This window comes from Pelophylax lessonae (genome assembly GCF_965119305.1).
Source record: "Pelophylax lessonae genome assembly, chromosome: 12".
In the NCBI taxonomy this organism is placed as follows: domain Eukaryota; kingdom Metazoa; phylum Chordata; class Amphibia; order Anura; family Ranidae; genus Pelophylax; species Pelophylax lessonae.
The window spans coordinates 195,367,927-195,385,443 of NC_138779.1; the positions used below are offsets into that span (position 1 = coordinate 195,367,927).

Consider the following 17,517-nt stretch of genomic DNA (forward strand, 5'->3'; position numbering starts at 1 on the left):
GCACACACTAGAGGGTGCTAACACCAGTTTATCTTGTAGTTGTATGACTTTACAGCCAATTGAGCAAACAATGAATGCCATTTCTATTCAGTGTACTCTGTTACACAAGTTTTATTATGTTATAAAGTTATGTGTTTTATTTTAAACAAGCAAAAAATTGGGAGAACAAACCCTGAACATGTATATCTAAAGCCGGTGCAGCTATGGACCAAGCAACATGTATATTAAAAAAGAATAGCGCACAAATGCAAAAGAAATGACTATCAAATATGGAGACAATCCATAAATAAAAATGGGGATTTAGTCCCACCATATGGCCATATCGTGCTCAAGCCCACCACTGCGTCAAAGTACCCCATTATCAGTGGGTCCTACACTATCCATAAAAAAGGGGTGAATCCAGCCTCTCTAACCCTTGGAGACAACACTCCTTGCTGGGAGAGATGTGCTAATGCACTACAAGGGACTCCTCCTATATCTACTTGATAGTTGACACTGATAGAGTACAGGTGTGTGTGGGGGATGGGGTGCTCAACCTCAGAAGTCTGGTCAGACCGAATACATAATAAACAAGCAAAAAATTGGGGGAGCAAACCCTGAACATGTATATCTAAAGCCGGTGCAGCTATGGACCAAGCAACATGTATATTAAAAAAGAATAGCGCACACATGCAAAAGAATGGATAGTGTAGGACCCACTGATAATGGGGTACTTTGACGTAGTGGTGGGCTTGAGCACGATATGGCCATATGGTGGGACTAAATCCCCATTTTTATTTATGGATGGTCTCCATATTTAATAGTCATTTCTTTTGCATTTGTGCGCTATTCTTTTTTAATATACATGTTGCTTGGTCCATAGCTGCACCGGCTTTAGATATACATGTTCAGGGTTTGCTCCCCCAATTTTTTGCTTGTTTATTATGTATTCGGTCTGACCAGACTTCTGAGGTTGAGCACCCCATCCCCCACACACACCTGTACTCTATCAGAGTCCACTATCAAGTAGATATAGGAGGAGTCCCTTGTAGTGCATTAGCACATCCATCCCAGCAAGGAGCGTTGTCTCCAAGGGTTAGAGAGGCTGGATTCACCCCTTTTTTATGGATAGTGTAGGACCCACTGATAATGGGGTACTTTGACGCAGTGGTGGGCTTGAGCACGATATGGCCATATGGTGGGACCAAATCCCCATTTTTATTTATGGATTGTCTCCATATTTGATAGTCATTTCTTTTGCATGTGTGTGCTATTCTTTTTTAATATATATGTGTTTTATTTTAGTTGACAGGTTGGCTGGTTTTAAACCTGTTTTTGTTATGCAAAGAACATACCCGTTCATCATTTTACAAACAATGCTACCTAAATTGACCTAACATAGCCACGTGGCCATGTAAGGTTGATGATACTTTCTGAGTCACTGACTTCATTCTAGCTTCTTTTGCTATATCCTTGTTCGGTGTCAATAACTGAGAATATGTTAGTATTTTCAGAAGGAGCTAAGAAGAGTGCACTTTTTTCAGTATAGGTTTTATTTAACAAAAACTTAGCTTTTGTCAAAAGGAAGAGCCGTGAAAAATGTCAAGGGACCCCCTTACATTAGTGGTCAGTGGGAAGAATATACCTTATATTGGTGGACAGTAGGAAGAATGCTCCTTACATTGGTGGTCAGTGGGAAGAATGTACCCTACATTGGTGGTCAGTGGCAAGAATGCTTCTGACATTGGGGGTCAGTGGGAAGAATGCTCCTGACATTGGGGGCGAGTGGGAAGAATGCCACTTAGATTGGTGGTCAGTGGGAAGAATGAAATGTTTCTTGAATTCCAAACATTCCTTCAGAGAACAATATACAGTGTTGACTTTTTGTAGTTTTGTCTCACTCTAGGCCCTAATTGTGTCAATTCAGTACTGATGTTATTTTGGTGGACATGTTTCTGGCACTGTTAGTGCAGAACTCATTGCATATCTGTATATAATATATTTAATGTACAGGGGAAGGGGGATGTTAAAAAATGATCCAACCCCCCGGTCAAATGGTTTACGTATGCCCCCACTGCATATCTCCTAACAAAAAAGGTTTGCAGGCAGGTAAGAATATTTTATAGCAGAAGGTACATAGCAGGTATTTTTTCCAATAAAGTACCTAAATGTGATTTCTGTCTCCTCCCTCCTTCCTCTGCTGTTTGCATTTCACTACTGACAGCCTATGCCATATATTTCCCTATATGACTGTGTAGAGGGTGTGTCCTTTTCCTGCTCAGGTCTCAGATTACACCCAACTTTCCCCCCTTTTCTGAGCAGTGTGTGACATTAGATCCCTGCCCCCTGCCTTCTGGAGCTGAAAAATGTTGTCTAAATTCTGTCATTTGAATGGCTGTGGAGAAGAGAGGGCTGCAGATAAACAGGTACAAATAATGCATTTTTGATCTGTTTCATCTCTGTGTATCACCTGAGGCCAGTAACGTCACTGGGTGTATGTAAGGGTTTACAACCACTTTATGCAATCTGGTTTCCTTTGGCCATATCTACACTACTTACTAGTTAACTAATGTGAGCAATTCAAAATACACTGATGCTGATATCCGAAGGGAGTTGAGAATCTTCAACTATCCAACCATGCAAAAAACAAATTCCTCTTAATTTATGTAATCTGCATATGACTAGATTTTAAAATAAAGGTAAAGGCCCGTACACACGATAAGAAAATCTGAAGGGAATATTCGTCCGATGACCGATCTGCCGATTTTCGGATTGTTAGTATGATGCTTTCAACAGCCGACTCCGACTTTTCGGCCGAAAAAATCCTGATGTGCAGGCTATAAAATTTTTGTCGTCCGTCAACACAACGTCCGATCTTCGTCTCATTAGTACAAATTTAGACGGAAAAAAATCTTAAGAGCAAGACTAGGCATGCTCAGAGAGGAAAGAACACATACAAAGCAATCCAACACATGACATCACTTCTGAAGTAGAATTCTGTCGTACGGGAAAATTCGTATGAAAATAACCTCTTCACTTTCCACATCAGACTAGCATGCCCCAAAAAACGGACGACAGATCGTTCGATAATCTGATCGTGTGTACGGGGCTTAACATTTATTGAGTGAAGATTCTCAACTCCTATAGTTAATAAACCTCATGGTCTGCTGCTGAGTGGAGGACCTGATACATCCCATCTCTGGATCCCTCCCAGACTAGCTAATTCAATATCATTGACTGAGATAAAACAAGATTAATAATTTTTTAGCAATATTTCTCTGACAAAGGACACAAAAAAAGTTTATTTGCTCTGAAATATTTTTGAAACAAGAAACAAATGTTTGATGGACTGGAAATCCTAGCTAGCATTAGATTATTTTATTGGCAAAAACTCAAGAATACCCAAATACCAATTGACAGAGGTGAGTAGATGGAGAGAGCAGTCCATGTAATCACTTAGACTCGGATCACACCATAGAGTACCCTTCTTGGTCTTGTGTTATGGCCAAATCAGACATTGAGTGCACATTGAATGATGTCATCAGTTGGGGTGATAAGCCACAGATATCCATTGTCGTAACTGACGTGTTTGGAAGTAAAGGAGTAGTCCAGTTTGGTCCAAGATGTTCCAATTGGGGTTTTGGCGCTAATTCCATCTCTAAAACAAAAAATTTTTCTCAGTTATACAACATAAAAATAATATTAAAAACCGCGTTTCCACTAAGGAAAATTTTAAGGAATCCTGGCAATCATTGGCATTTCTAGGATGAGCTTTGCTTCTATAAGCTTGCCTATGGTGAGGGTTCAAAAAAGCACCAACCATCTCAGTTAAAGCGGAATTCCGGGCACAAAAACAAAATTTCAATGAACATACCCCCGGGACAGTCAGGGCTAGTACATTCCACAATGGATAGCCTCTGATCTGTCCCGGTTCGCACTTACCTGCAAGAAGAAATACTCACTTTTAAAATTTCTTCTCCAGCGTTGTCATCTCTGTTGTGGGCAGCTGAAGCCGGCGCGATCCTCTTCTGCGTTCTCTTCCGCGTCTTCTTCTCCCAGAATGCGCCAGCACCGGCTCCTCTCGTCACTTCCGGTGCGGCGCCGCATTCCTCCACAGCTTCTGGGCATGCCCAGAAGCTGTTTAGCGGGGAATGCGGCGTCGCCCCGGAAGTCACGAGCGGGGCCGGTGCCGTCGCATTGATTCCTGGGAGCGATGACGTTCAGCTCCCAGGAATCATTGCAAGCCGGAAGAGACAGCGCGGGCCGAGGCCGTAAGTGACGAAAGGTGAGTATTTCTTTCTACAATTACAAGGTAAGTAGAAAAAAAAAAACCTAACTATCCAATTCCTTTTCAGGTGAAGGAGACCAAGCGGACGGGCACAAAAAAAAAGGTTGATTTTGTGCCCGGAACTCCGCTTTAAAAAGGCAGCAAAAAGTCTCAGATTTGCTAACATTATTGTGAACATATAGAACAGTTACTGAAGTATATGTACTTGTCTAACTAGCTCAACCTCAACATTCCCAATTAATACTTCTTTACCAAACTGAGTTTTTTTTTTACACATTGCCTTAATGTCAGGGCCGCTGATAGGGGGGGACCACCAGTCCTCCTGTAGGGGGCCCGGGCACACAGGGGGGCCCCAACAGCACGGGGAATCGGTGCGGTCGGGCAGAGGGGCAATTACAGAAGAAAGCCCTGTGCAACTCTCTGCAGCAGCTGAAAGCCTATTTTTCCCCCTCCCACTAGCTTTCAGCTGCTGCAGGGAGAGACACAGACTCAGGGCATCATTTCTGAGATTCCTTCTCCGACACCGATCCCCCTCCCTGTTCTGCTTTGCGCCCCCCAGTGTGCCCCCCTTTTCACTGTGATGCCCCCCCCAACAGCGCTGCAGGCTATCCTGTCCTTTAAAAAAAAAAAATTGTAAAAAAAATAATCATTAAAAACTGTAATAAATAATTTAAAAAAATAGTAAAAAAAAATATTTATAAAAAATTGTTAACATTTAAAAAAAAATAATTATACTTTCTTTTTTATCTTTAAATTCTCTGTTATGTTTGTGTCCGCTAAGAATGATTTTAGTGTATTTTTTGTGAAAATATTGTCTTGATAAATTTGGGGGGGGGCCCTGCTAGGTAGGCTGTACGGGGCCCCATGATTTCTTACAGCAGCCCTGCTTAATGTTACTGCATACATAGTTAAAAAAAATACCTTCTGTACACGTTGCCTGCTGAGTTGACACCATACACGGAACCATCTGTGCCAACCTCTATCATTGACAGAGCGCCTTCAATCTGCTGCCATTGGGTTCCCTGGCAGGATGTTGGGCTGACATTGTAGCGGAAGTAAATATTGTCAGCGCTGTTGACTCCCCAGCACCCCACTGGCCCACAGCTGTAATATTTCAGTGCCCCCGGCAGTGCGGTCCAGGTTAAAGCAGAAGATCTTGAAACTGTGCAACTCCGTCTCAAACAATAAATGTTGTCTTGTGCATTCACTCCACCCAAGAACTTATCACCACCAGCATCCACTTGCTTCAAAAGCCCTGTTGAAAAAACACAAACCACAACATTAGTCCACTAAATTGAGAGTAATACCAGAAAGAACATTAAGAGTCGGTTCACACTGAGGCGACACGACTCTGTACTACTTCGGGAGGCGACTTGTCAGTCCCGTGCACCGCGACTTCGGCGCGACTTGCACGGACTTCATATAATGGAAGTCTATGCAAGTCGCTCCGAGGTCGCCCCCCCAAAGTAGTACAGGACCCTTTTTCTAAGTCGGAGCGATTAGAACCGGTCCTGTAGCAGTCAATGGACTGCGAGGGAGTGCGACTTGTCAGGCTGACAAGTCGCCTGACAAGTCGCGCTAGTGTGAACCGGGTCTTAAACAATACTTAACCACTTTAATACAGGGCACTTCCCTCCCTTCCTGCCCAGGCCAATTTTCCCCTTTTAGCGCTGTTGCTTTTTGAATGACAATTGCGCGGTCATGCAACACTGTACCTACACCAAATTTATGTCATTTTCCCCCCACAAATAGAGCTTTCTTTTGGTGGTATTTGATCACCTGGGGGTTTTTTCCTTTTTGCTAAACAAATAAAAAAAGACCGAAAAGTTTGAAAAAAAAAAAGTTTTTTTGTTTATGTTATACAATTTTGTAAATAAATACGTTTTTTCCTGCACTGATGAGCACTGATGAGACTGCACTGACAGGCACTGATGAGGAGGCACTGATGGGGTGGCACTGATGGGGTGGCACTGATGGGGTGGCACTGATAGGCGGCACTGATATGCTGCACTGATAGGCACTGATGTGTGGCACTGATAGGTAGCACAGATATGCAGCATTGGTGGGCACTGATAGGCGGCACTGCTGGGCACTGATAGGCGGCATTGATGGACACTGATAGGTGGCACTGATGGGCACTGATAGGTGGCACTGACGGGCACTAATGGGCACTGATAGGCGGCACTGGTGGGCAATAATGGGCACTGGTGGGCGACACTAAAGGATGGCAATGATGGGCACTTGTGGGCAGCACTGATAGGGAGGACACTGGCGGGCAGCACTGATGGGGAGGGCAATGGGAGGCTCCCTGAGCCCTGATTGCCATCCCTGGTGGCCATAGTGGGCATCCCTGGGGTCATGGTGGGCATCCCTGGGGTCATAGTGGGCATCCCTGGTGGATCTAGTGGCATCCCCCCCCCGAGGGTCTGCACTGGTAATCAATGATCTGATTACCAGTGCCGACCCCCCCCCCCCCCTGTCAGGGGAGCCGCCGATCGGCGCTCCTTTACTCGTGCCTGTCAGGCACGAACTAAGGAAAGCCGATCAACGGCTGTTCCTGTTTTACTATGTGACCAGCCGTGATTGGACACGGCTGATCACATGGTAAAGAGCTATGTCAGTAGTCTCTTTACCGAGATCGGAGATGCAGGGTGTCAGACTGACACCTCGCATCACCGATCGACGCTCTGCGCGCCCCCGGGGGGCGCCCAGAGCTGTGTTATCCTGCCGCCGTCATATGACGTCCGGTCAGGATAACACAACCACATTCCCGCCGTCATTCTGTTATAGGGCGGGCGGGAAGTGGTTAAATGGGGTTGGAACTTTCCTATGTAGTAGCATAGATCTCATTACGACTTAAAACATGGTGGCCAAGTGTCCTTCTCTTTGCAGAACAGGCAACAATTACGCAAAATGCCCTGTGTCACCTCAAGCCCAATGACATGTCCCGTCAGACCGGGGAAACACAAAGTTGCCACAGCAGGGCAGTCATTTTTCCTTGTAGCAGGAAAATGTTAATCCAATATTTCCAGGACTGCTGGCATTTTTGTTAAAGTATACAGTGTATCAACATTTATGAAACATACAAATACAGGAGGATCATTGTAATTGATGGTGTCACTGGAGAACCTGATTTCACCCATAGTGGGCTGTAGCCTAATGTAGTACTACAGCCTTTTACAAAATATGTTACATAGTTACATAGTTAGTCAGGTTGAAAAAAGACACAAGTCCATCTGGCTCAACCAATAAAAAAAACAAAACAAAAAAAAAAACCCCAACCATACAATCCCATATACACAATCCTATGCCCACAGTTGATCCAGAGGAAGGCAAAAAACCCCCCAGCAAAGTATGATCCAATTTGCTACAGCAGAGGAAAAAATTCCTTCCTGATCCCCCGAGAGGCAATTGGATATTCCCTGCATCAACTTTACCTATAAATATTAGTACCCACTTATATAAAGTACACCCAGGAAAGAATCCAGGCCTTATTTAAAGCAATCTAGTGAGCTAGCCAGAACCACCTCTGGAGGGAGTCTATTCCACATTTTCACAGCTCTTACGGTAAAGAAACCTTTCCGTATTTGGAGACAAAATCTGTTTTCCTCTAGATGTAGAGAGTGCCCCCTTGTCCTCTGTGTTGACCTTAAAGTGAACAACTCAACACCAAGTTCACTATATGGACCCCCTATGCAGTGGTGTATTTTGGTTTTGTGCTGCCCTAGGCAAGACTAAAATTGGGCACCCTGCTCCCCCCCCCCTATGTAAATTTGCCCCACTACTTTTTTAACGGATGTGACTCCCTCCAAAATTGAAGGACTACAAGGCCCATGAGCCCCTGAGATCTCACGAGAGGGGGGGGTGAGAGGGGGTGGGAGAGAGAGAAGGGTGAGGGAGAGAGAGAGGAGGGCTGAGTGATGGAGGGAGGGAGAGAGGGGGGGGATGAGAGAGAGAGGGGGAGAGAGAGGAGGGGATGAAAGAGAGGGGGGTTGAGAGAGAGGGGGGAATCAAAGAGTGAGAGAGAGAGGGGATGAGAGAGAGGGGGGATGATAGAGAGAGGGGGGATGATAGAGAGAGGGGGGATGAGAGAGAGAGTGAGAGAAAGTGGGTTAAGAGAGGGGGATGAGAGAGAGAGGGGATGAGAGGGGGGTGAGAGAAAGAGAGAGAAGGGGATGAGAGAGAGGAGGGGGTGATAGTGAGGGGGTAAATGAAAGAGAGGGGGGTGAGAGAGGCAGCTCTAGCAACCAGTGGCCAATAGAGTCCAAGGTAGAGAGGGGCAACTTTTTTGCTGCCCCCCCCTGCAAAGTGCCGCCCTAGGCCTGGGCCTTGTTGGCCTAGGCCAAAATACAGCACTGCCCCTATGTATTTATACATGGTGATCATATCCCCCCTTAATCTCCTCTTCTCAGTTCCTCTAATCTTTCCTTATAGCTGAGCTCCTCCATGCCTCTTATCAGTTTGGTTGCCCTTCTCTGCACTTTCTCCAGTTCCCCAATATGTGTTCCAGCCCTTAAAGCATAACTCCACTTTTGTTAAAAAAAAAAGAAAAACATTCCCATCTGGGTGATCTCTGTACATTGCAGGGATAATAAAGTGATTCTAAAGGCAGAAGGTTTTCTATCTGAAAGCATTCTATGCATTAGCATAAAAAACCTTCTGTGTGCAGCAGCCCCTCTTATACTTACCCGAGCCCATCTCTTTCCAGCAATGTTGCACGAGTGCCTCAGCAATCCGGGACTCTCCCTCCTGGTTGGCTGAAACACAACAGCGGTGCCATTGGCTCCTGCTGCTGTCATTCAAAGTCAGTTAGCCAATCAGAAGAGAAGGTGGCGGGGTCGAACAGTGGCTCATTGTCTAATTGGACACACAGCTGCGGCTTTGCTCAGGTGCCCCCTTAGCAAGCTGCTAGGAGGGAGGGGCCAAGAGAGACGGCGAGGGACCCAAGAAGAGGTGAATCTGGGAAGCTCTGTGAAAAACCATTACACAGAGCAGGTAAGTATAACATGTTTGTTAAAAACCAGAGGACCAATTGCTATGTACTACACCAGGGATGACAGTCATTAAATATAATGGTGAGCTATAAAGTTATATGTATACTATATTGGTTTATATGTTAATCCCATGTCATGTTCATTTGATTATTGAATGCTATGTTTTTCTATCTAGAAATAGTAGAAGGATTGCAGGTCTTCAGCCCCTGAAGAAGCCACTCTTTGAGGGGACACACCTCGACGAAACATGTAGGGCTTATGTGATCCATTACTATCATCTACTACTCATTCAATTGAAGTACTAATGACTATGTACATGTCTATTTTCTCATGTTTTTAAACAAATGTTGTATTTAAATAAAATCTATTTTATTATAATTTTGGTCCTCTGGTTTACTCAAATCTATGCCTCCAAAGTCCCATATCTATGACAGAATGCAGTCCGTTTGCATATATGGCCTAGGGCTCTTTTGCATATCGGACGCGTTTGCTGTCTAAACCTTTTTCTTTCCAGTTATATTCAGGGATGTGGAAATGGTTGGTGGAATTTTGTGACTCAGTATTCCTCTAATCTCATTTCCATGTCTTCTGGGAAGGCTGTCCTCAAGGTTTAGGAGTGTGTCTATGGGAACGTTTGACCATTCTTCCAGAAGTGCATTTGTGAGGTCAAGCACTGATATAGACGAGAAGGCCTGGCTCGCAGTCTCTGCTCTAATTCATCCCAAAGATGTTCTATCGGGTTGAGGTCAGGACTCTGTGCAGGCCAGTCAAGTTCCTTCACCCCAAACTCGCTCATCCATGTCTTTATGGACCTTGCTTTGTGCACTGGTGTGCAGTCATGTTGGAACAGGAAGGGGCCAACTGTTCCCACAAAGTTGGGAGCATGAAAATGTCCGAAATGTCTTGGTATGCATATACCTTAGGAGTTCCCTTCCTTGGAACTAAGGGGTCAAGCCCAACCCCTAAAAAACAGCCCCACACCATAATCCTCCCTCCACCAAATGATTTGGACCAGTGCACAAAGCAAGGTCTATAAAGACATGGATGAGCGAGTTTTGGGTGGAGGAACTTGACTGGCCTGCACAGAGTTCTGACCTCAACCTGATAGAACACCTTTGGGATGAGCCAGGCTCTCTCGTCCAACATCAGTGCCTGACCTCACTAATGTGCTTCTGGAAGAATGGTCAAACATTCCCATAGACACACTCCTAAACCTTGTGGACAGTCTTCCTAGAAGAGTTGAAGCTGTTATAGCTGCAAAGGATGAGCCAACTCAATATTGAACCCTACGGACTAAGACTGAGATGCCATTAAAGTGCATGTAAAGGCAGGCGTCCCAATACTTTTGGATATACTTTGTATTCTGCTTCTTTTTAGAAAGTACATAGAAGCATTCCTATAATTCCCTAAAAAATACAGTGTGTTAGGATAAGACTGGGATGCCAATAAAGTTCATGTGCGTGTAAAGGCAGGTGTCCAAATACTTTTGATATAGAGTGTATCTCAATATTATGTTGATGATATAAATATGTATTTAGATATGTTCATATCTGGTGTGTAATATATCAAAGATTATTTTATTTTTACCTGATACAGACACCCAGTTATTGTCCTGGATCTTATAGATGACGTTGGCTCTGTTCACACCCCAAACTCCAGCAGGTCCAACAGAAACATGGATGAGCTTTCCAGGAATGTTCCTCCAGGTATTGTCTGCCCATTGGTAAATGTCATCATTACTGTTCACACCGTACACTTCACCAGCGCCGGCATCAATCTGTCTCAGTTTTCCCGGGAATAGTGTGCACGGAGAATCTGAATTCAAGAAAAATCATATAATGCATATACTGTACATGCATAATAGAATATATATATATATATATATATATAACATACAGTACAAACAGGTGTGACAAAATATTTTAGTTTTTTTTTTCAATATTTAAAAATATACAATTTGCAAATAATTTGTCTTATGCCGAGGGCTTGGACTGGCCATACATGTTCAATCCACTTGTACAATTTTCCTTTAGACTTACCTTAACCACTTGCCGGCCACCTACCGCAGATATACTGCGGCAGGCTGGCTCAGCTGCGTGAACCGACGTATGGGTACGATGGATCGCGGGAGAGCTCCGCCCCCATTAGGAAGCCGATCCATGGGTACGGCGGCCGCGTTTGCCGCCGGGCACCCGCGATCGGTCCCCCACTGAGAGAGAACGACTGTCTGCTGTTGTAAACACAGCAGATCGTTGTTCTCTCTGAAATGAACACAGAGAGCCTGTGATCCACCTATTTAGGATCACAGGTCTCTATGTTCATTTCACAAGTCCCTCCTCCATACAGTTAGAAAACACCCCCTAGGCTCACTCTTAAACCCTTGATTAACCCCTTCCCTGCTAGTGTCATTATTACAGTAAGGCTGCATTCACACTTTTTTTAACCGCGATTTTTACCGCAATTTCCAGGCGTTTTTTTCAGGCGTTTTTGGAGGCAGGCATTGACATCTATCAAAAACGCTGTTAATCAGCCCAAAAAGAAGCTCCTGTACTTTTTTCAGCCACAGGCGTTTTGCTTCAGGCGTTAAAACGCTCATATGTGAACAGGGGCCATTTAAATGAATGGGGTTTTACTTGTTGGGCGTTTTGGAAAGTTTTTTTTGAGCGTTTTTGGAGCTTAAAAACGCTCAGGTGTGAATCGAGCCTAACAGTGCATATTTTTAGCACTGATTACTGTAGTAATGTCACTGGTCCCTCCAAAAGTGTCAAAAATGTCAGTTAAGGGACCGATCTGTCCGCTGCAAAGTCGTAGTCCCGCAAAAAAAAATCGCAGATCGCCGCCATTACTAGTAAAAAAAAAAAAAAATGACAAATCTTTCCCCTTTGTTTGTAGACTCGATAACTTTTGCGCAAATCAATCAAAATACGCTTATTGGGATTTTTTCTTACCAAAAATATGTAGCAGAAAACAAATTGGCCTAAAAGGATGAAAATTTTTTTTTTTTTTTTTTTTTTTTCTTTTTGGAATGGTATATAGCAGAAATTGAAAAATATATATTTTTTTCAGAATTGTCGATTTTTTTGTTTATAGCGCAATAAATAAAATCGCACAGCTGATCAAATATCATCAAAAGAAAGCTCTGTTTGTGGGGGAAAAAAAAGACATCAATTTTGTTAAATTTTTAAATTGAAAGGAAAATTTGTACAAGAGAATTGAACATGTATGGCCAGCCCTAGTCATGCCATTGTGCATGTTGTATGTTGCATTGCTGGCAGTGCAGCACTCATCAATGCATGTTAGCACATTGAGAAGGTGTACTGTGGTGCCATTGCTTCTTAGGCCCCGTTCACACTGGGGCGACGCTACTTTGCCGGGCGACCTCATAGGTCGCGGCGCGCTGCTCGCACCGCGACCTCGGAGCGGCCGGCACGGACTTCATGACATTGAAGTCTATGCAGGTCGCTCCGGGTCGCCCCAAAGAAGCTCCGGACCCTTTTTCTAAGTCAAAGCGACTTGTGTCGCTCCTATTAGAACGGGTCCGCAGCTTCTCTATGGAAGGCGACCCTGACAGGTCGCCCCAGTGTGAACGGGGACTTAAAGTGATTGTAAAATCTTGTTTTTTTAGTTCTACTTACCTGCCCTGTGCAGTTGGTTTTGCACAGAGCAGCCCTCCTCTTCTTGGGTCTCTCTTCTATGCTCCTGGCCCCTCCCTCTTGTTGAGTGCCCCCCACAGCAAGCAGCTTGCTATGGGGGCACCCGAGCACCCGAGCACCCAAGTCACAGCTCTGTGTGTCCTTTCAGACTTGGAGCCGCGGTCTGCCCCCACTCTGGTCAGTTTTTAATAGGAAAGCAGAAGGACTGGCAGGAACACCGGGGATTTCAAACAATGGAAGCAATACAAAGAGAACAGGATATTTTCTCATACAAGTACATGGCACAGCAGGCACATATCAGGAATATGAAATGTTGGGGTAAAACACATTTTAACTACTTCCGGACCGCCCGCCACCAATTTACTGTGGCAGGCTGGCCCTCCTGCTACGTAGGCTGCGCGTCTGCAGCTAGGGGGCAAGTGCGCTCCGCCGGCGGCACGCTCCCGCCCCTACTCGGCAGTGGGGACTCTGATGTACGAGGCAGTCAGCTCCGATTGCTGCCTTACACCCGCGATTGTTCCCCTTTGAGAGAGAAGAACGGTCAGCTGTTGTAAACACAGCTGACTGTTCTTCTCTCTGGAATGATCACAGAGCTCCTGTGATCCTTCTATGTAGGATCACAGGTCTCTATGGTCATTCCATAAGCCCCACCCCCATACAGTTAGAAACACGCCCCTAGGTACATATTTCACCCTTTGATCACCCACAGTGTTAACCCCTTCCCTGCCAGTGTCATTATTACAGTAACAGTGCATATTTTTTAGCACTGATTACTGTAGTAATGTCACTGGTCCCCCCAAAAAGTGTCAAAAATGTCAGTTAGGGGGTCCAATCTGTCCGCCGCAATGTCGCAGTCACGCTAAAAATCGCAGCAGACCGTTGTATTCTCTGAAATGATCACAGAGCGCTTGTGTTCCTCCTATTTAGGATCACAGGTCTCAATGTTGATTTCACAAGTCCCTCCCCCATTCGGTTAGAAAACACTCCCCTAGGCTCACAATGAACCCTTTGATCACCCCTGGGTTAACCCCTTCCCTGCCAATGTTATTATTACAGTAACAGTGAATATTTTTAGCACTGATTACTGTAGTAATGTCACTGGTCCCCCCAAAAGTGTCAAAAATGTCACAGTCCCGATCGCAGATCGCCACCATTACTAGTAAAAAGAAAGAAAACTAATAAAAATGACATAAATCTTTCCCCTAGTTTGTAGACGCAATAAATTTTGCGCAAACCAATCAAAATACGCTTATTGTGATTTTTTTTTTTTCTTACCAAAAATATGTAGCAGAAAACAAATGGGTCTAAAATGTTAAACAATTTTGATTTTTAAATTTCTTTTGGAAATGTTATATAGCAGAAAGTGAAAAATATTGTTTTTGTTTTTTTTTTTTCAGAATTGTTGCTATTTATTTGTTTATAGCGCAAAAAATAAAAATCGCACAGGTGATCAAATACCGCCAAAAGAAAGCTCTGTTTGTAGGAAAAAAAGGACATCAATTTTATTTGGGCACAGCGTCACACGCAATTGTCTGTTAAAGTAACGCAGTGCCGCAATGTCGCAGTCCCGCAAAAAATCGCAGATCGCCACCATTACCAAAAAAACTAATAAAAATGACATAAATCTTTCCCCTAGTTTGTAGACGCAATAAATTTTGCGCAAACCAATCAAAATACGCTTATTGTGATTTTTTTTTTTTCTTACCAAAAATATGTAGCAGAAAACAAATGGGTCTAAAATGTTAAACAATTTTGATTTTTAAATTTCTTTTGGAAATGTTATATAGCAGAAAGTGAAAAATATTGTTTTTGTTTTTTTTTTTTCAGAATTGTTGCTATTTATTTGTTTATAGCGCAAAAAATAAAAATCGCACAGGTGATCAAATACCGCCAAAAGAAAGCTCTGTTTGTAGGAAAAAAAGGACATCAATTTTATTTGGGCACAGCGTCACACGCAATTGTCTGTTAAAGTAACGCAGTGCCGCAATGTCGCAGTCCCGCAAAAAATCGCAGATCGCCACCATTACCAAAAAAACTAATAAAAATGACATAAATCTTTCCCCTAGTTTGTAGACGCGATAACTTTTGCGCAAACCAATCAAAATACAATTTTTTTTAACCAAAAATATGTAGCAGAAAACAAATGGGTCTAAAATGTTAAACAATTTTGATTTTTACATTTTTTTTTTTTGGGAATGTTATATAGCAGAAAGTGAAAAATATATATATATTTTTCAGAAATGTCGCTCTTTTTTTTTGTTTATAGTGAAAAAAAAAAAAAAATCACACAGGTGATCAAATAAAAAGCCAAAAGAAAGCTCTATTTGTAGGAAAAAAAGGGCATCAATTTTATTTGGGCCCAGTGTCACACGCAATTGTCCGTTAAAGTAATGGCCTGGTCATTAAGGGGGGAAATCCTTCCGGTCCAGAAGTGGTTAAGATAAAAAAAAAAAAAAAAAACCTTCTGACAATAGAATCACTTTAAAGAGGTTGTAAACCGCACACTAGCTCATTATGAAATACTTACCTTAGAACGAGCCCCTGCCGTGCCGCCCGCTTACCTGTATGACGGGCGACATGTCCAGTCGCCAGTCTTCCGGGATCGCGGCATCCGGCCATCTGATTGGCCGGAGCCGCGGTAACATCACTCCTGCGCACGTGCGCGGGAGCAGATGGTCACGGCACGGGACTCTGAAGGAACGGCACCAGCGGCCGTTCCTTCAGAGCGCATGCGCCAGTGACGTCACTGGCTGCATGTAAGGTAAATATCTCCTAAACGGTGCATGTTTAGGATATTTACAGTACCTATAGGCAGTGGCGGTTTTGGGCACGGGCGAACGGGGCAGCCGCCCGGGGCGGCATCACGTGGGGGGCGGCCCTCGCGGTGGTGGAGAAAAAGAAAATCATCTGATCTTTGCTGCGGGCGCCGGCGCCGCTGCCGCCCCTGCTGCTGAAGGAGCCGGGCCGGCGGCTGGAGTTTGCCTGGAGCCGCTCCAGTAGAGCGGGGATTGTGCAGCAGCGTAATGCAGCAGCAGCCGTGCTCAGAACTAGCGGCGCGGGGGGGGGGAGGAGGAGCGGAGGAGCCGACTCAGCCGAGAGTACACTACACAGAGTGACACACACAGCACAGCAGCGGCGGCAAGGCGAGGTCGGAGGAGGAGCTGAGGACTCGGAGTACGTACTGTACACACTACAGGCACAGCAGCGGCGGCGCAGAAGGCGAGTACACACTGACTGTACTGAGTCTGTAGTAGTCGTCACTATCACTACACATACTTGCAGTTGCAGATAAGTTGCTCTCCGCTGTGGGCGGCGCTCTGCATTGAAAGGGGGCAATGCTGCTGTGGCATCTCTACATTGAAGGGGGGCATTGCTGTGGCGCTCTGCATTAAAGGGGGCATTGCTGTGGCGCTCTGCATTAAAGGGGGCATTGCTGTGGCGCTCTGCATTAAAGGGGGCATTGCTGTGGCGCTCTGCATTAAAGGGGGCATTGCTGTGGTGCTCTGAATTGAAAAGGGGCAATGCATTTATTGGGGGCAACAATGCTGTGGCACTCTGCATTTATTGGGGGCATTAAAGGGGGCATTGCTGTGGCGCTCTGCATTGAAAGGGGGCATTGCTGTGGCGCTCTGCATTAAAGGGGGCAATGCTGTGGCAGCTCTACATTGAAAGGGGGCATTTCTGTGGCGCTCTGCATTGAAAGGGGGCATTGCTGTGGCGCTCTGCATTGAAAGGGGGCATTGCTGTGGCACTCTGCATTAAAGGGGGCAATGCTGTGGCATCTCTACATTGAAAGGGGGCATTTCTGTGGCGCTCTGCATTGAAAGTAGGCATTGTTGTGGCGCTCTGCATTGAAAGGGGGCATTGCTGTGGCGCTCTGCATTAAAGGGGGCATTGCTGTGGCGCTCTGAATTGAAAAGGGGCAATGCGTTTATTGGGGGCAACAATGCTGTGGCACTCTGCATTTATTGGGGGCAACAATGCTGTGGCACTCTGCATTTATTGGGGGCAATGCTGTGGCACTCTGCATTTATTGGGGACATTGCTGTGGCACTCTGCATTTATTGGGGACATTGCTGTGGCACTCTGCATTTATTGGGGACATTGCTGTGGCACTCTGCATTTATTGGGGGCATTGCTGTGGCACTCTGCATTTATTGGGGGCATTGCTGTGGCACTCTGCATTTATTGGGGGCATTGCTGTGGCACTCTGCATTTATTGGGGGCATTGCTGTGGCACTCTGCATTTATTGGGGGCATTGCTGTGGCACTCTGCATTTATTGGGGGCATTGCTGTGGCATTCTGCATTTATTGGGGGCAACAATGCTGTGGCACTCTGCATTTATTGGGGGCATTGCTGTGGCACTCTGCATTTATTGGGGGCATTGCTGTGGCACTCTGCATTTATTGGGAGCAATGCTGTGGCACTCTGCATTTATTGTTATGTTGTCATGTTATTTTTTTTGGGGGGGGCGCCAGGAGGGAGTCTTGCCCGGGGAGCAATTTAATGTAGAACCGCCACTGCCTATAGGTAAGCCTTATCATAGGCTTACCTATAGGTACAAGTTACAGAAGAGGGTTTACTTCATCTTTAATGGCACC

General features: G+C 44.9%; 1 protein-coding gene across 1 annotated transcript in view; it reads right to left on the reverse strand.

Annotated features, from left to right (window-relative positions):
• Positions 1-3,295: 3,295 nt before the first annotated feature.
• The window catches only part of LOC309567688 (fish-egg lectin-like), a 16,310-nt gene continuing 2,088 nt past the window's right edge, over positions 3,296-17,517 (reverse strand). Inside the window, exons 2-4 of the mRNA XM_082273125.1 lie at positions 10,849-11,076; positions 5,189-5,522; positions 3,296-3,637 (exon numbers count right to left, since the gene is read on the reverse strand). Coding sequence (XP_082129251.1) covers positions 3,490-3,637; positions 5,189-5,522; positions 10,849-11,076 — 710 coding nt within the window. The 3' untranslated portion in view covers positions 3,296-3,489. The remainder of the gene's footprint in view (positions 3,638-5,188; positions 5,523-10,848; positions 11,077-17,517) is intronic.